The sequence below is a fragment of the Mustela erminea genome, chromosome 12 (genome assembly GCF_009829155.1).
Source record: "Mustela erminea isolate mMusErm1 chromosome 12, mMusErm1.Pri, whole genome shotgun sequence".
Classification (NCBI taxonomy): Eukaryota; Metazoa; Chordata; class Mammalia; order Carnivora; family Mustelidae; genus Mustela; species Mustela erminea.
In genome coordinates, this window is record NC_045625.1 from 42,752,887 (window position 1) to 42,780,556 (window position 27,670).

At 42.0% G+C, this 27,670-nt stretch overlaps 1 protein-coding gene across 2 annotated transcripts in view; it reads right to left on the bottom strand.

Annotated features, from left to right (window-relative positions):
• TEK (TEK receptor tyrosine kinase) overlaps positions 1-27,670 on the bottom strand; it is a 96,073-nt gene that overhangs the window by 5,490 nt on the left and 62,913 nt on the right. Inside the window, exons 9-18 of one of the 2 annotated variants that reach the window (XM_032306250.1) lie at positions 26,591-26,735; positions 21,739-21,900; positions 20,450-20,584; positions 16,164-16,451; positions 13,853-14,152; positions 11,634-11,788; positions 9,705-9,915; positions 7,221-7,331; positions 4,780-4,970; positions 4,117-4,230 (exon numbers count right to left, since the gene is read on the bottom strand). In XM_032306250.1, the coding sequence (XP_032162141.1) occupies positions 4,117-4,230; positions 4,780-4,970; positions 7,221-7,331; positions 9,705-9,915; positions 11,634-11,788; positions 13,853-14,152; positions 16,164-16,451; positions 20,450-20,584; positions 21,739-21,900; positions 26,591-26,735 (1,812 nt within the window). The remainder of the gene's footprint in view (positions 1-4,116; positions 4,231-4,779; positions 4,971-7,220; positions 7,332-9,704; positions 9,916-11,633; positions 11,789-13,852; positions 14,153-16,163; positions 16,452-20,449; positions 20,585-21,738; positions 21,901-26,590; positions 26,736-27,670) is intronic. The other variant, XM_032306251.1, reaches the window with a different exon arrangement.

Genomic DNA, 27,670 nt, shown 5'->3' on the forward strand with positions numbered 1-27,670 from the left:
CCACTTAGTCAAGGCAGGGCCCCTGCCCAAGACATGTAACTTGCCTGGAGCCCTGCTTCACCCAAGCCCACGGGGAACTCAACTTGGAATTTCCAGACATATGGGGTGGTAGAAGCAGGAATTGCTGTTTGTGTACATACCATGCACAAGAGCATTCTCAAATCCGAAGACATGCAAAGATTAAGCCCTGCTTACTTCAAGGAGTCCCTACAGGAGTTTTATATAAAGAAGAATTGTAAGCATGGGCATGTGTATGTGTGGACGGCTGTGTGCCCTCTTGGTGAGCATTTCATTTATTCGCTTTGTGGCTCTCAGAGGCTTGAAAGGGGAGAGAGGCAGAGAAACCAGGAATTAAACTGTAAGTTGGGAAAGGCTCAGGCCATGTCACGTGACCAACTGTGCCTGGAGGAGATGGGGCAGACTTTCAGACAAGGGGACTTCGGATTTGGGTCCTGTAAGATGTGTAGGTTCAGCAGGTGGCCTGGGGAGAGAAGAACATTTCAGACCAAAGGGAACAGGGCACATGCACATCAGTGGAGGAAGAAATAACTTCCTGTCAGTGCAGTTTTCACTGGGTTTGGAGTGTCGTGAGGGACACTCATCTTTGGGGGCCCGGCCCTGACTCCATCCAGATTGTCCCCATTTCTTTAAGTCCAACCTGGCAAAAAGGAATGTGGACTGAATGCTGGGAAGTTTGACTTCTAGGTGTTAGTCCTAGTTTTACGTGATTTGGGGGCTGCCTTCCTAAAGACCCACCCAGAGAATCTCATGGGCCCTCCTGAGAGATGGCTGCCTCCCTTCCAGGGTTTTGTCCAAGCTCCAACAGTGGTGTTTCAGCCCACAGTAGCCAAGAAGTGGGGCAACAACCAGCACTATGTGTGTGTGCGGGGGGTCTTTTCAGCCCCCCTGAAACAGGAGCAGATATTCTCCCAGACCAACCATCCTGAGACAAGCTGTGCCCTGGACCGCAAAAACTATTTCTGAACATGCCCTTGTCTCCTAGATCTTTGTGAAGTAGTGATATTCTGAAGCTCTTTCTGATCGTAAGTCCTGATTGCTACCTTACAGGTCAGTTACAAAACTGTCTCTTCTTAAACCCACTTCTTCAATGTATCCTCAACATTTGTACCTCCCTTCACTCCATGCCCACCACTCCCCACTGCCGATCTCTTATCCTAGCTGCTTCTTCCCCTCCACAAGAATGGAAGGTGTCATCAACATTTTCTGTCTTGTCTTTGCTTCTAGGTACCTGCTAGCTTCTGATCTCACACCTCCCAATGACTAATTTCCACGTTCACTTTTTTATTTTTCTCAATTGACATCTTTAGGATCTTTCCACTTCCACCTGTTCCCCTTGCGCGCTCTCCATGATTTAGGCCACCATCACCTCTTACCTGAGGACAACCTCTTAACTGACCTTCCTGCTTCAGAGTTTACTCCCTAAGGATCAGTCCTCCTCACCATGGCCAGACCAACTCGAAATGGCAAATCCAGCCACACGGTTCCTTTTCTTCAAGTTCTTCAATGTCCCTTATGGTCTCAAGATCTCAAGTCCCTAACTGAATCCAAAATGTTTTAGCTGGAAATCAAGAATCTACAAGAAGACGTTATAACCCCTTCCTCCTCCCACCCTAAATTTTAACTCTCTTTCTCTGCATTACATTCCAGCCACATTGAATTACTTGACCTGAATGTTTGCCTCTAAGTTTTTATATAGACTGTACCCTCCAGGTGATCCAATTCATTCCTGTGTCTCCAATATCTGTTTAACATTTGTAAAACCCAGGAGCTGGCCTCCTCCAGGGAGCCCTCATGACTCCACACGGGCTCAGTTCAGTGTGTGTTCCTCCTCTGTGCCCTCCTGGCCCTTGGCACTCACCAACTGTTAACAATCGTTCATTGTTTGTCCGAGCTCTTTAGAAGTTGAGACTAGCTCAATTTGTGTTACCCCAAAACCTAGCACAGGCATGAAACATTGTGGTCATAAATAAATCGATGATGAGGGGATGGATCTATCCATGATAATAAAAAGCCCCAAATCACTTAGTGTGTTGGCTTCCAGCACTTCCAATATTAGCATCACCTGGGGGACTTAAAAAAACAGAAACTGATGTAGGAGCCTCATCCCAAGGCAGCTGAATCATAGTATCTCAGCCATAGGACTCCGCATCTGTACTTTTTGAAAGCTTCCCAGAAATTCTGGAGTGCAAGGAGTAGAAAATCATGGATTTAAACGGTAGGCGAGGGAAGGCAGCCACCCTGCCCTCTGGTGGTCACTCTCCACACTACACCCTTCATGCCGGGAGCCGGCTTCTCTCCATTCCCTCATCTTTCCTCAGCCTGGGCTGTCCCTGTGTCATTCCTCCCAGACGGTGCTGCCACGACACTTCACCCAGCTGCTAGCAGACAGAATTAAGTTCTGACCTACCTAAGTGTTCTAACCCTCTAAACATTTTCCCCAAACTTTCCAAGACTGCCGAAATCCCTGCCCTTTATGAAATGCCAAGCAAAGCAGCCTTTTTCTTAGGAATCGGAGGGCAGGATCCAGATAAAATGTGTAGGTTGTGGCGTAAACTGTGTTAGTGCCTCTACCCCATCACCCAGAGCACCACAGCCCCCCAGATGCCAGAGAGAAGCAAGGAGAGGAGCTCTGTGAAGGAGAGCTCAAGCTTCAGGTGGCCCAGGAGGAGCAGGGACAGTGGGAGTAAATGGGTGAGGGGCGGGTCCTGGCTCTTTAAGACAAGCCCAGTCCCTCTGCAGAGAAACATTGCCTGTTTGGGGTCAGGCAAATTCAGAAAAACTGAAAAGAACAAGAGAAAAAAGTATTACACGGAAGCCAGTCCTCAAGGAGGCGGCTATGGCTTCTGAAAGCATTGCCATCGATGAGCATCTGGAGTCCCACTGGTTGTGTGTGATGGTCCCTACAGGCCGAAGGGGTCCCACTTCAAACCCCCCATCCAAAAAGGGACTGGAAAGATCCAAAACGGTTATGTTCACTGGGATGGTAACCATATAAAAATATGTATGTTTGTGGAAGGCAATAAGTAAAGGAAAAATAAAAATGGGTCAAGGGGGTGAACAATGGGTCATTTCCTTTTCAAAACATTCTTGAATATTGTTATCTTGTCAGTAACTAAAATAAGTATATTGCGAAAAACAAGAAACAAACAAACAAACAAAAACCTGAATAAGAGAATAAATACAGAAGCCTGAGCCTGGCGAGACACCTTGTTACCCACAAACATAAAGGGACCGTGTGAAAACTGCCACAGTCACAGGGAAGCTGAGCCCGAGCAATGTCCATCAGCCCTCGGGAAGGGGGAGCTGTGCCACTGGGGTAGAGCCACCAAACACATGTGATGACTACAGGATTTGTCAGTGCCAAGGTCCTGCACTCTCCCAGCCACAGAGGGAAAGCAAGGGCGGCGCCATGTTGACACCCAGCTTTCACGTCCCTGGTGGGGGGCATTTCTGGGGCGTTATGATTTACACTGGGCCACAGAAGCAGAAGGAGTCCAGCTTCTCTCCTGCTGTGGGGACGTTCTCTGGGATCTTGTACATCAAGATTAAATATCACTATCTGGGAGAGGAGGTATCATCAGGCGTATGTGGATTTGATGTGGGCTTGGAGAGACAGTGGAGAACTTGTGATGAAGAGGCTTTAGAAGTTATGAATTTCTCTCCAGGGCCTCCTTGTGATTTAGGAACCTCATTAATTTATTTCCTTTATATTTGGAAAGTATGTTAATTGCCTTTTTTTAGCCCTTCCTATGCTTGCTGTACATGAAAGGGGGTTGAGGGAGCTCCTCAGAGGTTTCGGGGTGAGACACTTAAGGGCCTGGGCTAGAAGCAGACCAGAGCCCCTACACCATGAGACTTGCATATACCATCCCTTGGCCACATGTGATGGTGGCTTTTCACTGGTAAATGTGGAGCCCTTGGGCATTTTAGGAATCAAAACTCTGAAGGGATGTGTTCTGGGCCAGGGCACTAACTCCTGGGGTACACAACCAGGTGCCCGAGTCACCAAAGAATGGAGGTATTCCAAGAGAAGGGCCATCGTGGGAGGGAGGGGCCCTGAGGAGGACGTTCTCCGTGTCTGTGCTCTGAACTTACCATCGTCTTTTTCACATACACTTCTTGACCTCGGGACAATCCAAAATCTGCTATTTTGGCTACATAGTTTTCACCAACTAAAATGTTCCTGGCAGCCAGATCCCTGTGGATAAACTGAAATTTTAAAAAACATCATGTATTTTCAGCATTTTTGCTTGTTCGCTTCATTCTGCTGGCACAGAGCCACTGGGGCAAGAACTCTGGGAAGTAGAGAAGTGAGGAATCCAAGTCCCTTAAACATCCCCCTCCAAAATCCTCAGTGGGTTCTGCCAAGTGACCTGCCATGTCTTGGGAAGCATTTCATGGTGGGGAAAGAAAGAAAGAAAGGAAAAGAAAAAAGAAAGAAAAGAAACCCAAGTCACTAAATCTTCCCGTTGCCAGGTAAGTCCTCTGCCACTGCGCATCGTTTGGACCCAGGAGAAGCTACGATGGGTAAGGGCACCTCACCAAATGCATATGCCGACCTTCACTAAATACAGGTATTGCCAGTGTTCGGCTTTAACCTCTATACAAATAGAACAGTAACAAAGACATGAAAATTAGGGAGATTCTAAGGGGAATTACTGGGGAAGAGGAATTGAAAAATGCATAGATTTAACTCAACTCTAATTCTGGAGAGAATTCTAAAGGAAAGATGTCCAAAGCAAGGTCCTCACAACAAACCTGTTTTTGGCTCAAGTAGTCCATACCCCGGGCCACGTCTGCCGCGAAATGGAGAAGCTGCTGGGAGGACAGCGTGGAGGCGGTGCTGTTGGCGATGGCAAAGGCTGGATCGGTCTCCAGCACTCGGCTCTTGCGCAGGAAGTCTAGGAGGTTTCCATGGGGGGCGTATTCGATGGCCAGGTACAGGTAGCCTGTGGGGGAAAGGGAGACATATCACCTTCTCAGCAGCTGTGAAATTTCTGAGATGGGCTATGGTCCTGGGAACTGCTTATAAAACTCGGTATCTGAAAGCAACAGGTCTAGCGGTACCAACCTTGGGAACGCTGGCGACAGGAGGAAGAGAAGTTCCATGCTCCTGCCGTGCTTAAAGGGCACCATGCTTGAACCCGGGGTCCCCTCTCTCCCACACCCCTCCCTCCTGCCGCCAGTGGACTAACATGGAAGCTTCCTGAATGCTTTCACCCTCTCAGTAAGAAGAGCAGAATGAAATGAACGTGTTTCCCTTCAGAAGCTCTAGGACAGCAGGTGCACGTCAGCTTTTTTTTTTTTTTTTTTTTTTTGTCAATATTGATGGAGAACTAATATGAACCAGGCACGTTATTCCATTTAGTCTCTAACTTTTCTTGAGATTATTTTTAAAAAAGGAAAAGATTCCGTATCCATGGCAGAAGGACCCACACCAGGTAACATTCTCTCTACTGGCTCTATTCCTCCCTGGAAGTTCGTACTTGGTCACTGTATTGCTGATTAGCTCACTGGTCAGCACAGTCTAATGTTAGAGACTGCATCTTGCTTAGAGAGATGAGGAAACTCAAACTTTTAGAGACAAATAAAACAATAGATCCTCGAACAAATTATGGTCCATTGTCTTAGTTTTATTCCAAATTGTTTGTTTTAATAAAATTACTTACTTCCATAAAAATGTTGATTTCTAGAGTTGATGAAAAGTAGACTGATTTTACTGTCTTTTAGAGGTAAATTTTTTTGGTATACCATTTTTTAAATTTAAAATGTCAAGTGATTGTAAACTTCAATGCCATTCTAAGACATTGAAATTCTGGCCAAAAAAAAAAAAAGTCTAACACTGTACCATGTTACACTGTAAGTCAAGATACACCTCAATGCTTTCTCACTTCCTTACTGAACTACAAATTTTAAGAGCCAACAAGTTATGGGCTAAGGTGATGATAGAGCAAAAATTTGGAAGATACATATTTTTCTGTTGATGGTGGTTACTTTTTTTTTTAAACTTTTCATTTACTGTTGTCCCATGCTGATTACTCTTTTCATGAAATAGCTCAAAAATAAATGTCATTACTTCATTATCTAACCTAAGGGACATGATCTGGCTTTCAGAATTACACCCTTATTGGATCACAGAATGATATATTGTTTGAAGTCCCAGTATTTTTAGTTTAATAAATTGAGGAAGAGGAAGTAGTCTCTTTTCTATTGTTGCTGTTTGTGCTGCAAAGTCAACAAGAGGTTGTCAAGTTTGTAAATAATTGCTGTGTGGAGTTTTTTTGTGGACACGAACTTTTCCATGAGAAATTAAGTGAAAGCATTCCTGTAGAACTAGAAACCCAGGTAGCCTGGAGACGTCAGCTCATGGAAGTACTCAGTAATATCTGAATTGATAATATAAGTTGAAGGATGCCTGGGTGGCTCCATGGGTTAAAGCCTTTCCTTCGGCTCAGGTCACGGTCTCAGGGTCCTGGGATCGAGCCCCAAATCGGGCTCTCTGCTCAGTGGGGAGGCTGCTTCCTCCTCTCTCTCTGCCTGCTTCTTTGCCTACTTGTGAACTTTCTCTGTGTGTCAAATAAATAAATAAAATCTTAAAAAAACCAATAATATAAGTTAACTTTAAGAGTGTTACATAGGGTAGTTGTAATGTTCCACCATAATTGTACCAGTAATGGTTTTGGAAAAAAATAAAGCTCAATCAGATATAAGATTATTGTTCTTATTTCATCCTAATCATCACCAATGCTTTCATATTACAGTTGATTATTGGCATTCATGGATTTCACATTCAGAATATCAGTGTCTTGGGTTTGGAGGGAAAAAGGTAAGCAATTAAGAAGAGCCAAAGCACTTCTCTCTTCCTGATGCTGAAGGCTTCCCCAATCTACCTAAGCAACAGCAGTCGAGGAAACCTCTGGGTCAGCAAAGATGGGAGTTTGCAGCAACCATGGGAACGTCTGGGCAGTAATGATGAACCACATCGGAGGGCAAAAGATCCAACCTTGAGACCTACCTCCAGAAAGTTGTCAAACCTCAGCACAGTTTATAAATGGGACTAGACATTCTGATTGAGACTGCAACTTTTTTTTAAAAAAGGTAACATTCTTAAGATTATTATCTTTACTGATTTTAATATGGACTGTGCCTGTTTCAAAAGAAAAAATTCTGTCAGGAAAGATAGGAAAAGCGCATCTTACCACGATGTTCACACGCTCCCAAGAGATTGATGATGTTTGGGTGGTGGCCAAGTTTACAGAGAACCTCCAGTTCCCCAGCAAAGTCCCTGTGGTCATCTTTGGAGGCATATTCTGGGAAAAAAATCAAGAGTTGTGATTCCCTCTCTGTTAGACCTCTTTGGAAACAGCTGTCCTGTCCTGCTCCCCTCAGAGGACCTTCAGAGTCACCATCAGCTCTAGAAAACTGTACAGAAACCAGAGATTACTCTAGGAAGAGTACTTGGAACTGCTGACACCTTGGGCTGACAGTTCTTTGTTGTTGGGAGCTGTCCTGTGCACAATAGGACGTTTGGCAGCACATCTGGCTTCTCCCACTAGATACCAGCAACCCAGCCAAAAATGTATCCAGATACTGCTGAATGTTCCCCCAAAAGGCAAAACCACCCCTGCTTGAGAACCACTGCTTTACACTTTTCCTCATTTCGACTCTCAAAGACCCCATGAAATGACTTGGTAGCGACAGAGTGGCCTCCACTTTAGACTCTACCTGTTCTAGCTGAAGCCACTGTCCAGCAATAAATAGGCTGAGCAGGAGAACCAGTTTCAGAGCAACAACACAAGGAATGCAGACACCTTGCTTTATTACCATCATTTTAACTTGCTTTTCTAAAAAGCAGTCCTGCTAAAATAGAAACTCAAATCCCACAGTATTTTTATGGAAGTGCTTAGTGGTCAGGAAACTAGTCTTTTAGTCCTGTCTCTCCCTTAGCATTTGGTCAGAAGGATCTCCAGGACCAACCAGGCTGAAGGGAAGGCGCTCTCTGGTTGTTGCACAAACCGATCAGCCTTGGTCAGTGACAAAGCACTTGTGCTGCTTTTTGAAAAATAGCATTGCATAGGAAAGGTGGGAAAAGGGGGACTGTTGGGTGCTGGTGGCCCTGTGCTGGCCTGAATGTGCTTGGAAATTACAGGAATGTTTCCTAGGCGCTAAGGGTACCCATAAAACTAGCTAGTAGGCAATCCCAGGCCAGGTACACTGTTCTTACCACAAGAAGCCCGAGGGTCAATGCCTTGGGAGCATTTTTAAAATGAAGTTCTTTATAAACAAGTTGTCTCCCTACTTTGGTCATTGTCCTCTGAATGCATCACTCTTTCTATAGATAATTTCTGCCTTGATGCCCCATTTAAGCTATTTCACCTCTTCACTCGGGCATGAGACAATCAGGCTCAGTTCAGATTTTAAAAGCCTGGCTTTTACAAGATTCTATACCCTGTTCCCTCATTCTGTCCTTACTGTATGCCCAAACTCCTCATGACTAATGTAGCAAAATGGAAAAGAGATTTATGGATGCTAAGCAAGATTGTGCATGTGTGTGTGTGCATGTGTGTGTGTGTGTTTGAAACATACTACTATCCCTAAGCACAGACACTGTTTGATTTATTTTATTTCTTTTCTGTCAACACTGCAAAAAGTAGCAATGACATAATGAGATTTAGGGTTAATTCCAACTTTAGGTTCCATATCGTTGTCAAAAAGGAAAACCTAGCAGCAACCTTAGAGAGCCCGCTTTGTGAAGGTGACAAACAACAACAGTTCATGACATTCCTGCTCTAATTCATGGCTTTCCAAGGCCGGATGCTATACAAACAACACCGTGGCTTCCTAGTCAAGCGACGCGTAAACTCCTCACAACAAGAGAACACAGCCAGGACCGCCAGTGAGCTGGTCAGTCTGCTTTCTCACAGGACGTATATTAGCCATCTTGGTAAGTGGGTAAGCACCAAGCAGTCCTGAGATGAACACAACTGGAAAAGATGGAGTTCTTCTGATCTTAGTTTGGTAGCTTTCAAACTTGAGCATACAGAAGGATCACAGAGCACACATGTTAAGAACACAGATTCTCATGTGTTCCCCCCCCCCAAGAAATTCACCTACACTAGACCCAACAGAGAGGCCAAGAAGATGAATTTCTAACAATGTCTCCAGGAGCTCTGTTGCAGATCATCCTCGAAGACAGTAGTTTGCAAAGTGTGATCTCCAAACCCTGGCATCAGCATCACCTGTGAGCTAATTAGAAATGCAAATCCTCTGGCTCCGCCCCAGACTTGCTGAATCAGAAACCAGGATGGACCCCAACAGTTTGTTTTTAACAAGCCTTCCAGGTGATTCAGATACTCACTCCACTCTGAGAGCCACCGCATCAAGAAAAACAACAGCGTTCCCCTGAAGTTAGCCATGTGTGACAGAGAACTATCTATATTGTCACATCCCAATGATTCGAGACAGTGGCATGTAAACAGCTCATGCCTTCATGTTTATGGCCTGGCCCTATCACCGGCTGACCTCAAAGGAACTGCCACCTGCCATTGTTCAGAACAGCTGTATTTGACATCATGCCAATTTTCTGTTTAAATAATTTAAGACCATAGCGGAAAGATTTGACAGGAAGTGAAGTTTTCTCCCCACCCTAGTGAAATGCTGACTTGATCTGGTCAAGCACTGACCTTTCATCCTCTTGATGGCAGCATCCATCCGTAACCCATCCTTCTTGATGCGCGCCTTAAGAACCTGGCCAAAATTACCCTCCCCGATCACATCTTGAAATTTGATGTCATTCCAGTCAAGCACTGGATAAATTGTAGGATCCGGGTTGTTTTTGGCCTTCCTGTTCAGGGCCAGAGTTCCTGAGTTGAACTGCACAGCTGGTTCTTCCCTCTGGAGAAATAATTTTTTCATGGTTTAGTGTCAGGATTTTTCATAATTCTAATGTACTTAAATATTCCTGGTTTGTATCCATACCAGGTAAAACAAGAAATTGTCTAATTCTAAAATGCAGATGGAAATAGGTTTCATCTAACAGGCTGTCTAAAGGGCTGCATGAGGTAATTCCAGGGCTCAGGTGGAAGGCATGCTGCAATCGATTAACAATGTCTGCAGAGCACAAGGCAGAGGGGAATAACAGCAAGTATGCCACAGGATGGCGCATCCCTGAGTTAGTCACACTTGAGTTTCTGCTGAGCTGGGAAACGAACAGGTGTTCGGTTCTGGTTTGGAAAAGAACTCAGAGATCCTGTCTGGGGCAGTAACAGGCCATGCATTGCTAAGAGCTTTCCTTGCATTATCTTGGTCCATTATTGACTCTTACTTTCTCTGACTTATCCTAAACCTTTGAACATCTCAAGCCCACTCTGGAGCAGACTCTGGCTCCAGGATGACAGAGGCATACAGTAAAGCCCAACATAGCATAAACCCTTTTCGCCTGAGTTTGATAGACTGTTGACATATCAGGACAAAGCAGTGGGACCATGAGCAGCTCCAGCATTCCCAGCCCCCTTGCTAGTTTTTCTTCTCCAGAGATAGCCTGAGTTGAGTCACTTCTGGCATGGAGTCAGATAACAAAGCTCCCCTTATCCTCCAAGGAGGGGACTCTCAGGGATTCGCGGACAGGAAGCTGCACCTCATCTGGAATGTGTAATTGTACCCAATGTTTCAAACATGGAATTGATAAAGTCAGGTACTTTATAGAATTTGAAACCTCAAACAAGTTTCTAGTTTGAAACTACAAACTAGAAAAACGTTCTAGTTTTAGAAAAACATTCAGGCTATAGCATACTAAAGGAATCAAACTGGGTGTATACTGGTCAGGAATGATTTTGTAAGCCTTGGTTACTGGTCAAAATTTCTAGATGAAAGAATGGGGCTGTGCCAGGTATTATAAACTATGGCTGTAGACTGAAGGGTACACAAGAATGGAGAGACACATGTGAACATAAAAATTTACATATATTACACATATAATATATGTGAGCAATAATAAGGTTGGGAGATATTAGAAGAATTAAATAGGAACTGGAAATAGGAAATGTGGGGAAAATTTGTCTAGCACAATACATCGTTACCCATCACACTGAGGTCTAGTTATGTTCATGTCCTTCCTTATTAACAGCATTCCATTCTTCATATTGCAAGACTGGTCCTCCTGGTGACTCATCACTATGATGATAATACATCTCATTTCAGCAGGGCAATAGTTCTGTTTTAGCCCTGGTTTCCTAAATAATTAAGAGCAAACTTTCCACTCTCAAATTCATTCCAGTTTGGACAACAAATTACATAGTCATGTTGTTTATCTCCCATTTCATAATGGAAGTCAAAGAGAAGATGAAACCTGCCTAAGGGAAATATTTGCTTTACAAGTAAATTTCCTGGTCCACATCTTTTTTTTTTTTTTTTAAGTAGGCCCCACACCTAGCATGGAGCCCACCATGAGGCTTGAACTCACAACCCTGAGAACAGGACCTGAGCTGATATCAAGAGTCAATTGTTAAACCAAGTGAGCCACCCAGGCACCCCTCCTGGTCCACATCTTTAAATGAGGATTCTGCATACATGCAGACTTGTACTTATTAGCTAGTAGGAAGATGAGGCACTACCACGTTTTGGAAAGCTTGGGCCATTCTCCTTTGGACATTTGCCCTCTTCAATTGCAACATGATCAGGAAGGCCAACAGCACCGTCAGGCAAGTCATTCCAGCCGAGCCAAGGATGGCTATAAGCAGCATCTTCCCACCTCCAAGGTCTGCTGGTGCTGCACAGAACACAGGAGAAGCAGCAGGTTTAGTTTAGGAGAGAGAAGCCAAGACCATCCTTGGGCAACACCATGGTACAATGGATATGTAATGGCAGCCCTGGCTCTGCCAACTAATTGTTACGAGACGTTCAGCTACTCATTTATATGTTCTGAAACTCAATGGAGAGGAGTCTGACTCACAGGACTGTTATAAGACCTAAAAAAAAGAAAGGGAAAAGTGCTAAGCATTAGTTATTACCATTTGTCCCACTTTTACTTCCAAGTAAAGGCCCAAGCAGTAGCGCATAATCAAGTAGCAGCAAGAAAGACTAACTAGATATAAAACTTTGGGAAGGTGGCTAAACGTCCCTGCACAACTTCCCTAACTAGAAAAGCTCTCAAGTCTTAAGTTGCTGAATTTAAATCTGTAAGTTATCTTGCCTTTTTTTTTTTTTTCTTGTTTAAAGCCTGATAGAGAAAACCCAAGAATGACATTGGGAGAATGAAGGAAAAGAGGAGGGGAAGGAGGAAAAGACAGAAAAGAAAACTCATTAAATTAGGGCTTAAGTAAAAATCAACTGTTAAAGATTCTGCTCTAACCCATTTTTCCCTTTATTTAAACAAAAAAAATTAAATGCAATACATTTTCTGAAAAACAGTATGTAGAGCAAGACCCTATGTTCTTACAAGTACTCTTGCGATTACCTCTTTCCTTCCTTCTCTCTCTAAGCATGGGTACATAAAGACACATCTGGAACAGAATGGTGAGGATTTTGTTGCTTTGTTATGCCTTGTTTTTAATTTTTCTGTTTGTATTTTATGTATAGCTTGGATTTAGGGCCTGTATACATTGTACCAAAGCACAAATAATTGTAAAAAATAGGCATTAATTAAGGGTGTCACCTGAAAACTGCAACTCTCTATAACTGGCAGACTCCTCATTCCTTGGACATTTCAAAAATATTCCAAACAATCAGTCCTGAAAATATGGCATGGTTCCTTTTATTTCTTAAGTAACCCTCGAAAACCAAGAAGTTTTTACTACCAGAAGATTTTCTGTAAAATAAACTCTAGCCCAGATTATAAATCTGCAAAACTCTCCATCTAACCTCACTCTGTGTTCCCCTGCACACATTGCCGAGGGCTGGCAGGCGCCACTGCAGGCAGAGTTCAAAGGGAAGGTGCTCTGGGAGCTGCAGCCCACCCCACCCCCCACCAACCCTGGTCCGTTATCCACTTAACTACATTCAACTGGCACTATCAGCCATAAACACAGAGCATCGTGTGCCTGGCACTCTGAAAGACCTCCAGCTATCTCAAAAAGCTTACTCTCACTGGAATGGGGGTTAGTGGTGGACATGGAGACATCATAATTTGGATCCAAAAAGTAAAAACAAAACAAAACAAAACCAACCAACCAACCAACCAACAAAAAAACCCAACTTGGAAGAGCATAGTGTCCTCAAAGCTAAAAGGGGAGTTCATTTGAGAAAGAATGGAGTTGATTCTTGGAACCTCCCACTGAAACACCCGCACAGGCCTGCCTTCACTAAGCAGGTTCTATGTTCTTTTTCCGTGGAATGAAATTCATATTCCTCAGAGCCTCCATTCCTGGATGGGGAGTGTTGATGGGCTGATTCAGGCTTAACAAAAGAAACTGGATCAACAGGGTATCCCTCCCAGGGGCATTTTCATTTTAAGAACCTATCTAGAGGGGTGCCTGGCTGGCTCAGTGGGTTAAAGCCTCTGCCTTTGGCTCAGGTCGTGATCTCAGGGTCCTGGGATCCAGTTCCACATCGGGCTCTCTGCTCAGCGGGGAGCCTGCTTCTCCCTCCTCCTCTGCCTGCCTCTCTGCCTACTTGTGATCTCTTTCTCTCTAATAAATTTTTAAAAATCTTTAAAAATAAAAAAATAAAAATAATAATTAAAAAAAGAACCTATCTAGAGATGGTGAAGCCTATTTGGACAAATGAATTATGTCACATCACATACATATGAGGTAAATATCTTAATTAAGATAATGGGGCTTTTCTGATACTCTCTAGAAACAATCCTAGGTAAATACCTGTCCACTCTACCAACCTTGAGATTTAGAAAGGGTCATCAGCTCATGAGAAAAGGTTGGGTTGCTTGACCCTATGTTGTTCTCTGCAAAAATGTCCACCTGGTAAGCTGTTTCAGGCTCTAGGCCCTTGAGCTGATACTGGGTAATGGTGGCATTCTTGATCTTCACATCAATATGCTGGTCTTCATTCTTGCCCTGAACCTTGTAACGGATGATAATAGAAGAAATAGAATAGCCATCCAAGATTGTCCAAGAGATCATGGCTGTGGAGTCTGTGATGTTAGAAATCCTGATATTTTCTGGTTGAGGAGGAAGAACTGAAAATTAAAAAAAAAAAATTCACTTAAGTTACGCTACCATCTCTTAGATTACTGTGCTTTTAATGGATACTTACTGTCAGCACATAAACCAAGAAGGGCAAATAGGTGTTTTCTTGGGTAGTAATTCCAATCAACTGGAAGTGGACTCCATGAAGACTTGACAAAATGGCACAAGACAGGAAAATGGCAACACGTATTTCATCATATGTTTTCTCTTCCTTGCATTAAATTAAGATATCAAATTCTGTTACAACTAGTAGAAATTGGGCAAAGTGTATGAACAAATTCATCAGAAAGCAGAAATCCATATGCCAAAGAAAAGATACTCCATGTTGCTAATTATCAAGAAAATGAAAATTGAATTTAACAGTGGGGTACCATTTTTAACCTTTGAGATTATGAAAAATAAAAAGTTCTCCACCATCAAGTAATAGAGATATAGGGAAAAGATATATGAACAGAGATGGATGTAGGGAAAATGATACTCTCATATACTCCTGGACATTGTACACATTGAATGAGAAACACTGCCCATCAGTTCTACTTCTGGACATATTCTCTAGGACAGCTCTCACATCTAAGCACCTGGAGACAAGTATAAGGATGGTCATTGCAATTTTGTTTGGGATAGTTTAAAAAAAAGGGGGAGAACATGGTACACAAAGGAAACAACCTAAATGTCCACCTCAAAGAGAATGGATAAATAAGACCATATAGTCAGAACATAGAATGTTATGCAGAAATTTTAAAAGTATATGTCAGATCTAAACAATGAACATGGATAAGATAGAAATCATAGTGTTAATTCAAAAAAGCAAAATGAAGAACAGTACGTATGCCACTGTGCACTTATGGATGAATCTAACATATCAAGCTGATTCAACCTTGAATGGAAAGATACACAGCCAACTCATAACTGGATTGTCTCCGGGGAGTCAGCCACCAAATGAGAGTAGGGAGGACAGGCCAAGGGCCCTGTGATCTGTATTGTGCTTTTACTTCCACAAATCAACAAAAGAGCTGAATACAAGGATGGCAAAATAGTAACAGTTGTTAATTCTGGGTGGTAGGAATGTGGGTGTTTGTTGAATTACTCTTTGAGTATTCTGTAAATTTCACGAATTTTTAAAAAGTGATGAAGAATCCCTGAATGCCACCATAACAGGTGAGACTTCCACATGTCACTGATACAGGAGAGTGGCTGGAGGAACACAGAGCCCATTTCTACACCTGGTATTGAGCAAGTGGAGATAGGCAGCTGCAGAGGGGAACCTCAGACATCGGGTGTTGGCAAGGGACCCCATGATCCTAACCTAAAGATAGTCCGTGTGGCCAAGACATATTTTATCTTTCCAAGGACTCCAAAATACACAGACACAGTTCTAATGCAGTGACGCAAAACAGAACTCCTTGCTTAATGATGAAAAACTTTCAATACTACCAAGAAACCCAAGAAGTTCCATCTAATTTTAAATGACCAATCTGAAATAGAGGAAATCCTGAGTTGCAGAATATTTTGAAAGAAAAGAGGTTTTATTACTCTCAAATGTATTTTCTAACCCTAAGAATTATCTACTACTGAAGATTTTTCATGCAGAATTCTTCAACTTTTAAGATTAAGAAAGACCTAACTAATTAACCAGCATCTGTGGGTCTGAAGAAACAAGACAATCCTGAAACCTGTCCTACAACAAATTAAACATACCCTAGAAACTTTATTCATGCTATTAATTTAATTTACTTAATAGATAATAGCATACCAAGGAAAGGTAAATTTTAGCACAGTCCTGCCTGAATTATTGCAAATCTAAATACATGGGGCTTTCTTATATATTACAGGTTATTTAAATGATTTGGTATGTTGGGATGGGGACACTAGTTAACCTCCATGCACACTTAACTGCGTTTTATGATGTCTAGCAAACAGGCTTGACTTGATGGTAGCTAAGTCCAAGCAGCAGCACCCAAATGTCATTCGGGCAAGGCCAGTGCCAGGTGAGTTACTTACTGTCGCTAAGGGTCCAAGCGATGAGGTCTTCACTCCATTCCCCCTGGGCCTTGGTGTTGACTCTGGCTCGGACTATATACTGCTCCCTGGGGTGTAAATTGTTAAGGAGCACTGAAGTCAGGTTGCCTGGAACTTTGATATTCTGCTGGTCACTATTCATTTGCACAGACCTTCTCTCCACTTCAACATAAAAATCATCTTCTGAAATTGGAAATATTGGTTGCCAGGTCAAATTTAGAGTGGTCTGACTTTTTGGTAGGAGGATGAGACCTCTTGGAGGTGGGAGACCTGGGAGAAATCAGAAAGATCACGGATTTTTTTTTTTAAGTTTTTTTAAAAAAGATTTTGTTTTTAAGTAAACACTACACCCACCATGGGGCTTGAACTCACAATCCCAAGGTAAAGAGTCACATGCTCTACCTGTCGTACCAGACAGGTGCCCCTGGATCATGATTTTTGTATCAGGTGAAGCACAAACAGCCCCAAAGGGCAGCTTTACAGAATAACCTTGGCATCTAGAATAATAGACAACTTCACAAACCATCAAAGAAACACAAGCTAGCAGCCATGCCATACTTTTTTTTCTTATCAAAATAGCAAATATTTATAACAATTCTATTTTTTAAAAGATTTTATTTATTTATCTGACAGGGAGAGACACAGAAAGGGAGGGAACATAAGCAGGGGGAGTAGGAGAGGAAGAAGCAGGCTTCCCACTCACGGAACAGGGAGCCTGACGTGGGGCTGGAACCCAGGACCCTGGGATCATGACCTGAGCCAAAGGCAGACGCTTAACGACTGAGCCACCCAGGTGCCCCTTTATAACAGTTCTAATTTGTAGTTTGAGTTATTATAATAGAGGAACTCACTTAGAGAACAACTTGGGAGTGTTTTCAAGAGTTCTAGAAGTAACTATCTGCTTTGGCCCTATAATCTGACTATAGATTATATCCTGAAGAAATAATTTTATCCTGATTTATCCTGAAGAAATAATCCAGAAGAAGAGAAAAACCTAAGTGCGTGAAGACATTCATTGTGGCATTATTCAATAATAGCAAACAATCAGAAGAAACCTAAATGCTCAAAATAGGAAAGTGCTTTAATAAATTATGATATAACCATCCAATGGATTAAAATAGATCATTGGGAGAAGCATGGGAGGCCAATAAAAATATCTATAATACATGAGAAAAAACTCTAGTTGCAGTTTGCTAAAAGTCCTGGATACAGCTGGTGAAGGATAGGGAGGAAACTGTTATAAATTAAAACAGTGGATGCTCCAAGGCTGTGGGATAGGATGGGTGGGTAACTATTCAGTGTTTCGGTTACGATTTTGAGCAATCTATTTTAACGCAATTTCAGGGTTCCTTCCCTGTAGCAAGAATTTCACACATTGGAACAGCTATGGTGGCAGGGCCTGGCCTCACCCTGCTCTGATCACAGCAAGGGACTGGCTCTGACTACACGCTGCCCTGACTGAGAACCTGGGCTACCAGACAGGTCCCCGAACGCAAACGACAAGGGTTTTGAAATGAAAGAGAGAGGAGCACGCCTAGTTTTGCAGCCTTGGGAAAATTCCTAAGCTCTCCAAGTTCACACGTAACACGAAATGGAACTAGTTATCTTTCAGACTCAGGAGGAACACATGGGATAATGGATGGGAGAATGCTTACGAGAAGTCAGGGACTCGTACATAAACTACTTTCCCTCCTTCCTTCCTGTCTTATCTGTGTCAGCGGGCACAGGACGCTGTATTCTCGGTTTATAATAACAGTAAATTGATTTTTAAATTCTAGATATTAAGTATTTTCAAAACATGCAACAGGGATCCTTTAACTCTTGCATTCTCAGTGGGGACACTGTTGTTCCTAAGAGGGCAAAAACTGGTTTGTGGGCTATGAGAATATTTTAGATATTACAGTGGCTTATGCGGGGCCACAGTATGCAAATATATCTATGGTATTAAAACTCATGGCAGGGGAGGCATTACGACAAAAGAGGCATTTTGTCCTAAGGACACAGATGTCTAAAGGGGGCAGTAGTTGGAGGAGGAGGAGCAGGGGGAGAGAGAGGAAGAGGGAGAAAAGGTTGAAAAACTGCTATTTTCAGTTGGAGGTGAGAGAAAGGGTCGTTTCCATACATCAGGATGACCACCTGTAGCCTTTGCAAATATAATCATTATTTTAACTATTTAATATTAATACATTTATTACTCTAAAATAGCTCTTATTCTCTATAACCTTTACAAGTTGAAAGAGGTGATGGTAACTCCTTTCCTTATCTCTGAAGTTTAAGTTCTAAAAGAAGCCGCCCAGAGGAGCCGGACAAACTTAGAATGACAAAGCAGAACAGAAAGTTTTGTTCTGCTTTGACAATGAGAGCATATACGTAAACCTCCGAAACCTAGGCTTGGTGCAGAAGAGTCTCTTGATAAATGGTCATTTCCTTTTCCTTTCCTTTCCTTCAGGAACATAACTTACCCTTCACCCCCCCCCCCCGCCCCCCGCCCCACCTGCCCTTTTGCTGACTGTGTTCAGAGTGTGTTCTCTCCCCTCCCCAGCCCCAACCCGGGCCTCCTGGCTTTCACCATTAAATCAACACACTTATAAATAGTGCAACTGCCCAATGAATTAAAAAACAAACATCAGCAAAATTCAAATGATGGGAAAAGAAGAACCTTCAAGAATTCCCTCCCCACCTACCCCTGAGAACTACTTTGAAATAGTCCAAGAGACTTCTAAAGACATCCTGGCTGGAACATACTCTGAATGCTGAAGACAGTACTGTGTGGGTCTGTGAAGTGTTTTATGATCTGTTTCATAAATACTTTCCATCTGAGTCAGATTATGACCTTCCCCTTTGATTCATTAACACTGGCAGAGAGAGAATTAACTACCATTTGCCTTTTAGCAGCAACCTGAGCACAGAGTAGAGGCCTCTTTATCTTCCAACTTTTATTTATATATATATATATCTATTTATATTATATATATTTTTATTTTTATTTTATATATATATAAATATATATTTATATATTTTTACATAAATTTATATAAGTATATAATATATTTTTATAGATAAAATTTTATATATAAAATTTTATATAAATAAATTTATTTATATAATTTTTATATACATATATATATACATATATATGTATATATATATAATACCAGAAGCGCTATATATATAGTGCTTCTGGTGCTATTTTTTGTATTTGCTACCTGGTGAGTTCCAGGAAACCATCCCTTATTTGCACACTGCTTCTCCAAGCACTATTACTCAGCATGTACAGATCAAGGATCAACAACAAGTACCACTTGTCAACTTCTTCGAGCTGCAAAGTCTTAAGCCCGTTCCCTACCCCAAACCTACTGAATTGGAAACTCTGGGGGTGGGGCCCAGAAATGTGTTTTAACCAGCTCTCCAGGTAATTCTTAAGGATACTAATGTTTGAGAACCAGTGATTTAGACACATGGAGTCGTATATACAATACGAAGTAGCTTAAGGGGGGGTGCCCGGGTGGCTCATTCCAGTAAGGATCTGCCTTTGGCTCAGGTCATGATCCCAGGGTCCTGGGATGGAGCCCCACATTGGGCTCCTTGCTCAGTGGGAGGCCTGCTCCTCCCTCTCCCTGCCACTCCCCTGTTCCCCCTGCTTGTGCTCTCTCACTCTCTCTGACAAATAAATAATCTTGAAACTTTTCAAAAAAATTAGCTTAAGGAGGTAAAACAGGCTGCCTGTAGGAGGCAGCACTGGAGGGTTGGGAGGTGGAACAGGGGTCTTAGATAAAAGCCTTTTATCCTATTTGATGTTTTAACTCTGTGCATGAATTACTTTGAAAAATTAGAAATTAGTTTTAAAAATAAATAAACTGGGATATCTGAAGTACGTATGTGGCAAGAGTCTGACTTAGGCCCTTAAGATGGAAACAGGAAGCTGTTGGTAAAACTCAGGAGCCAAGCAGTTGCTGCTAAGTAAATCCCAAGTCCTAAGGGATGGCCCTGACTTCCTGAAGGCTCATCTGCTTCCTCCTCTGTCCCCGTACTGCTGCAGACACCCTCCCCCAGGGACATAGACCAGGAGTGCAGCCCAAATAAAAGAGCTCTTTGGCTCCAAGCTGCCAACCTTCCTGTCACTTTCCCACCCATTCAAAAGCAACTCCTTCCCCTACATCTCCACCCACCCACTCGCCCACCACCACCCTTCCTGGTCTTCCTTCCTCTTTCCCCTTCCTCCCCCCTCCCACCCAGTGCAGGAATAAATGCTGTTTGCTTCCACTGACCGATAGAAGCAGTTGTGAACCGTCTCACGGGTCCCGGATGCCCTTCCCCGCCCTCTCCACGCCGGACCAGCTGCACGCAGAGCTCGTATTCTGTGCGAGGTTCCAAATAGTTGAGTGTAACAATCTCATTTGTCACTGAGAAGAGGGAAAGTTCAGGAAACTTAAGCTGGCATACTTGTACATTGTTTAAAGTGGAATGTTGTTATTGTGATGTGAACTAGTGTTTGGTTTTTCAAAAATACAATGTTCTAAGTGAAATAGCCAATCCCCCCCTTTAGGGCCTCACCATTCCTAACATAAGGAAAATGAGGCTTTTTTAAGGAAGTTTCCAGATTACAATGTATACATTAATGTAAGTCTCTCTGAGCCACTGAATCACTTTTGCTCTAGGGATTTTGTCTTTTCACTTATAGGATAAAACCACACAAATCTTCAACTATATGGAATAGCAATTAGACTTAATGGGGGGGATCTCAATTAAAATAATATAATTTAATTGCCATTGTTTTTAAATACATAGTGATCACAACCAGACTATCAAGAGAAGAGATTCTTTGAGGATTTGCTTACAAAGACCAGAAAGCAGATTTGTAATAATCATGCCATTTACAAATGAAGGGCTCTGAAGTCATTGAAAAATAGATCTCATAAAGAAATAGTATGTGCATCTTTTCTCCTTAGCCATTTGCTTTAGCCACACTCTATTCTCCACAGGTATTGCAAAAGTACTGCCTTACCATACGATAAATTTCCAGTTGGTAAGAAAAAAAAAATTGGGCTGGGTTTACAAGTTCTTAAAAGAACAGTTTGTGGAAAGTGACAAATTATTACCATCATATGAAAAAAAAAGCTGCTTTTTAATAAAACCTCTCCATTGATATTGTCAACAGCTACTTTGCAAATCAGCCTTACGTCACTAGATTCTGAATTTTGGCTGAGTCTACAATAGAATGTGAAGGGCTCGGTAACAGTGCCATGACTTAATTTCACATATCCAGGTCAGCTGGGTTAATATGAAGCCCCAAACTCCTTTTGTTCTCCTTTTTGTAACTTCCTCAATTACCTACATGCAGTGCCTAGAGGGCCCTTTTTAGGAAATCACGGGCATAGTGAGACTAAAAGATTGGTAGGTAATTAACTCTGAAATGGAATCCTTGGCTACAGCCACTACCCTGGGGCAGAGGAATGAGAGTGCAAGAGAGGATTTCTGTATTTCTTTATTTGAGGAATTTTTTTTTCCCCTCCTGGTGCCCCATCTTTAGTTGGAGTCTTTCCTGTTCAAACCTTACCTTGAATATGCCGCCAAGCCTCATAATGATTAACAGGTTTGTATAGAAGCTTCTTGGATTTGATTGGTCCATCCCCAAAGTAAGGCTCAGAGCTAATGTTGATGACAGCAAAATTATGTCCAGTGTCAATCACGTTTGGGGCATTCAGTGGCTCTGGAAGAACTAAACAAAAATTTCAGCAATCAGATTAGTTTCTGGAGTTTGATTACCTGTACTTTGATGAGGACAGAGGAGAGGTAACCTTACATTTCCAACAAAACCCCCTTGAGGCAGTATATAGGGAAACACTGGGTAACTGCAGGAGGAACAAAAGGCAGGGAACGGAGTCTGACACCCGACAGACTGTTTGTGACAACTGAGTAAACCCCGCGATAGCTCCGTGGTTTCTCAGGGCCCTAAGCATCCCCTTATGGCTCAAGCCCATGGCGCGCATACACACAGTCCCAGTCAGCCTGCAAATGACAGAATGACTCCTCCACTGGGGGCGCCGGAGTACTCCTCGTACATTTTGACTATGGAGTATCTGTACGAGGAAAAATTAGACTGCGCCTGCGCAGAGTAGCTGCCATAAACCATGCATAATGATATACAAAGCTTTTGGAAGACCCCGTCTATTCCCAGCTTTCAAGAATATATCACCCGCCCATTGTGACTACTTATAAAAAGCAGAACTCAGCATCCACCCAGGGCATCTCAGATCCTGTATCTGAGTGTACTTTGGCTTTGTAATATAACTTCTGCTATACTCTGAATTCCTTGAATTCTTTCTCATGAGTCAAGAACCTGGCACTGGCTGGTGGTTGAGGTCTCAGGGCCTGAAAACTCCCCCAGTCTCCCATACCACTCTTAAGAGTTCTCTGTTCAGATTCAATGCAGTCGCCTGCGCTGTGGTCTCCTGGCTTGCTCTTTCCCCTCCCACCCACTATCCGCAAAGTACTTCTTAAAATATGATCACTCCTCTAATCAAGACCTTACCATGGATTCCCATCATGTTTAGAATAAAATCTAAAATTTATACCATGACCTATCAGGCCTTGCACATTGAGCCCCTGCCTCCTCTTCCCCTCACTCAATACCCTCCAGTATCACTGACATTTTTTTAATTTTAAAAAACTTTTTAATTTCAATTCAGTTAGCCGACATACAGTACATTATCACTTCCAGAGGTAGTGTTCAATGATCTATCAGTTGCGTGTAACACCAGTGCTCATCCCATCCCATGTCCTCCTTAACGCCCATCACCGAGCCACTGACCTTTCAATTCATCCAAGGAAAACTGTGACAAGCTCCTTTCTATCTCTCTGTTCTTTTTAAGTGTTGTTTTCCTGAAACCAAAACCCCAGGCCTCTCACCCTTCTCTGTTACCTCTTAACTGATCATTCATTAATCAGCTCTGATGTGATTTCTTTACAGGGGCTATACTAGAACCTCAGTTAGGCTTCAAAGAACTTAATCTTGTCCTCCATTGCAATTTTCAGAATTTATTATTCTTAGAGAGCTTGTGTGAACATTTGATATTGGTCTTCCTCTCAACTATGCATGGTCTTTCTCTTTAAAGCAACACAAATTGATTCTTATAGTTCTGGAGGTCAGAAGTCAGACAGGGGTCTCACTGGGCTAAGATCAAGGTGTTAGTAGGACTGTACAGAGCTCAAAGGGAGACACTGTTTTCTTGTTCTTTCCAACTTCTAGAAACCACCTACATTCCTTCACTTATGGTCCCTTCCTCCATCTTCAAAGGCAACAACATCATGTATCTTGAACCCTTCTTCCATTGTGATATCTCTATCTAATGATAACTGCTTTTAAGGACTCATCTGATTAGAGTGGGTCCACCCAGATAATCTAGAATAATCTCCCCATTTCAAAGACCATATATTCTCAATAGGGTGAAATAACACCTCCATATAGGTTAAAATTGGTTCTTATGGGATTAAAAAAGCCTCAGATATTACAAAAGTAATAAACAGATATGCAGTATATGCATGATATTAACATGAAACAAACTGCTCCAAAACTTTCCTTTTAGTAATTTATTATTTTAGTTTTTTGTCTTTTAGTAATTTGTATTGAGATATACATATTATAAAGTGCAAAACTCTTTTTTTTTTAAGATTTTATTTATTCATTTGACACAGAGAGATCACAAGTAGGCAGAGAGGCAGGCAGAGAGAGAGAGAGGAGGAAGCAGGCTCCCCGTGGAGCAGAGAACCAGATGCGGGACTCGATCCCAGGACCCTGAGATCATGATCTGAGCCGAAGGCAGCGGCTTAACCCACTGAGCCACCCAGGCGCCCATAAAGTGCAAAACTCTTAAGTGTATTTCGTTCGAGGGACTTTACTTGTGCACATACCCATGTACTTATTACCCAGACTGAGACAAGGAATATTTCCAGTCCCCAGGAAGGCACTCTTGTGAGGATCAGGGAACTATTCAATAGGGAACTATTACCCTGGCTTTTGTCACTATCAGTTAGTTTTGCCTGTTCTTTATATAAATGGAATCATAAAGCATCTATTTTCATTTGCTCTTTATTATGTCTATGATAGCCATATTGTTGCAGGAATTCTCTTTTGTTGCTGTTTTATATTCCATTGTATGATGTTATGAGCTGAACTGCATTCCCCCAAAATTCTTAAGTGGAAGTCTTAATCCCCAGTACCTCAGAAGGAAACTCTATTTAGAGACAGGGTCTTTAAAGAGGTAAGGAAGTCAAAATGAGGTCATTAGGGTGGGTCCCAATCCAATACAACTGTTGTCTTTATAAGATTAAATTAGGACACACACACACACACACACACACTCACACACAGAAGACCATGTGAAAATACAGGGAAAAGACAGCCATTTATGAGCCAAGGAGTGAGGCCTCAGGAGAAATAAATTCTGCTGACACTTCAATCACTTACCTAGCCTCCAGAATGTGAGAAAACAGATTTCTGTTTAAGCCTCCTCATCTGTGACACTCTGTATGACAGCCCATTAGGTATGAATCTAATACAATCTATTTCTCCTTTATCATGTGGTTGGATAATTGGGTTAGTTTCAGTTTGGGACTATCGTGAATAAAACTGCTCTGAATATTGAAGATGTCTTTTTGAACATATACACTCTTTTGAGCCTATACCTAGGAGAACTGCCAGGTCCTAGGTATATGTAGGCTAACTTAAGCATACATTTTCAGTTTTCCAAAGTGGTTGTACCAACTTATATTCTGGTAGTAAAAGCCTTGCAACTTTTTTTTTTTTTTTGCTGTGATTAAAGACACTGACTAATTTACCAAATGGCTATTTTGATTTTATATCTATCAGTATATATGACATGAAGAGGTATCAGTAACTTAGTACTACAAAGGCTTTGATGCATTGATTTTATGTGCTGTGTCTTCTACTAAAAAATAAAAATTATAACCATGGACTTTTAGCAACATGTTTTATTTTTGACTTTTATTTTCCATGGGCAGCAAACATTCCAAGAAGCTTAAAAATAAGGTAATTTGTCTTGTCTGCATATCATTTCCTTCCTTTCAAGAACATGCAAGATACAAGAAATTATTTTGATCATGTGAATGTTCTACTGAATAAAACAGATCAGGGCTTTTTCCAGTAATTCCAAAAAAAAAATATTGAAGATTCTGTGACAGTTTATATGGATGCTCAGAGTAGAGAATCCCAATCTACAAGGTTGTATTTAGGCTAATGTCGTTACTGGTCTCTTTAAAAAGATTATTATGCTCTGGGCATTTACTTTTATTTTATTTATGGAAATTACTTCTCAGATAGCCCAAAGATTCCTAATCAAGCAATCAAATGGGTAAAATACAAGTCATCATTGGTTATCTTGCTTCCTAAACTTTAACACAGGAGACAGAGAAAACGAAATGGTCTAGAAAAGATTGTGCAGCATCTGAGTCAGGAGACCCCGGTTCAAAACTAAGATTTATTCCTTAACAAATGTGCTACTTTATACAAGTTAACTAAACCCTCTGCACCTGTTTTCTGACTGGTAAAGTGGTAATAACAATATCTACTGCATACAGTTCTTATAATAATTAAATAAGATGAAGTGTGTGAAGTACTTAGCCTGGTGACTTTCTACAAAATACATCCAAGAGCTGTTAGCTATTTCTGTCTAAATGGGTTCATAAGAAACTTCCAAATTTAAAATTCCTTGTGGTATCTATGTATACCAGCCAAGATAATTTGGATGTACCTTCCTGTTCCTTCTCCCCCTCAAGCCACAAATGTATACCCATCTACTTAGATCAATGTAAATTTTGGAAAACTAATTCATAGCAGGAAGAATATGCGCCATGCAGAATATGTGAAAAAATTATTGTTTATTATATAGCATAGCCTGTGCTTCATAATAAGTGAGTAATTCTCAAAGTATTTTCCAAATTATTCTGTACAATAATGAATAGGAAGTCACAACAATGATGAAGTCAAACTTTTCATGTACTATAAACACGACTAGACATGTTGTGCCAGACACAGTTCCAGGTGTTTTGCATATTTAACAAATATTCACAGTCACCCTGAGCAGTAGATGAACTGAACTTTATTTTCAAATGAAGAAAGGCTCAGAGAAGTTAAACTCATCTGCTCAGGGCTATACAAAAGCTGTCTTGCTCTTAGGGACAAAAATCAAAGCCAGGGCTGTGTGACTCTAAAGGTTATCTGCTTAATCCCTCCTTTCCATTTTCTTGCCTATGAAAAAAATTTTAAAACCTAGAAAATACCCAAAAAGGCATTTTCGTGTTCAGATAACATTTCTGTCTGGGAGCCGCACCCAAACATACATAAACACTGCACCGAGGAGGCCAGCTCTTCTCTGGAAAATGGAGCTTACCTTTAACAGAAATGTTGAAAGGCTTTTCCACCATCCCAGCCACGGTGTTCACACTGCAGACCCAGACTCCTGAGTCCGGGGGGAGGATCCGGTGGATGGTGAATGTGGCCACTGACAGATGACTCGTAAGGTTGAAGTCTTTGGGCTGGAAGGGTCAAACACAAATAAAAGCTTCTAGGGAGGCATAAACACACGAAAGGTCCATAACACTGATCCCATCTCATTGTTTGATAAGAAGTTTTCTAGGAGAGATTAAGAAGCCAAATGCAATGCTAGTGTAATCATTGGCTTATTTCCAAAGCTATTGTAGTAACCCTGAAAGTTTATATTGGATTGACGCCCTCTCAGATCCTGCTGTTGTGTTTGTGTGTTTGGGAGTGTGGGGTAAATACTTACAGACTAAGAACCCAATTCCTTTAAACTGCTCTGGCAATATTTGTTCCTTCCCAGTTTAATACAGAGATGGCTGGGTGAGAGGACAAAATGGCTCCCCAAAATAACTGAGGAGCTATCGAGTGCAGTGTTGTGGGAAAAATCTGGGCCCTGAAGACACATGGACATCAACTCACATCCCTACTCTGCCACTCTTGACAATTCCTGAGTCAACGTCACCCAGCCCATTTCCACTTCTCTAGTGAGGGGACAGGGAATAATAAGCAGCACGTATACAGTACGGCTGACTCTCCCTAGAGGGTAGCTCTTACTTCCATTAGTCAGGAAAAGGCCAACAAGATTTTAAGCAGCTGTCAACTGGCTTCACTGCCTAAGGAATTGTTTGACGGGAGTCAGGAACAGCTGACATGTGGAAACCAATAATGGCACATTCCACATATCCTGCACCCGGGAGGACACTGGCCCTCCCTGTCCCTCTTGCCAGGTTGATTTTCAGCTATCTTTGAGAGGAAAACAAAACAAAACAAAAAGATAACCATTTCAAAATGTTTAGACAAGAAAATATATCAACTTTCTGAGGATCTCTGGTGACCCAGAGAAATTTGGGCAACTCCATTCTGGGCCACACTGGAGATTGTTGGAAGAGAGAAGGGAAACACTTGGAAAAGTTGCTTAGTCCTTTCCAGC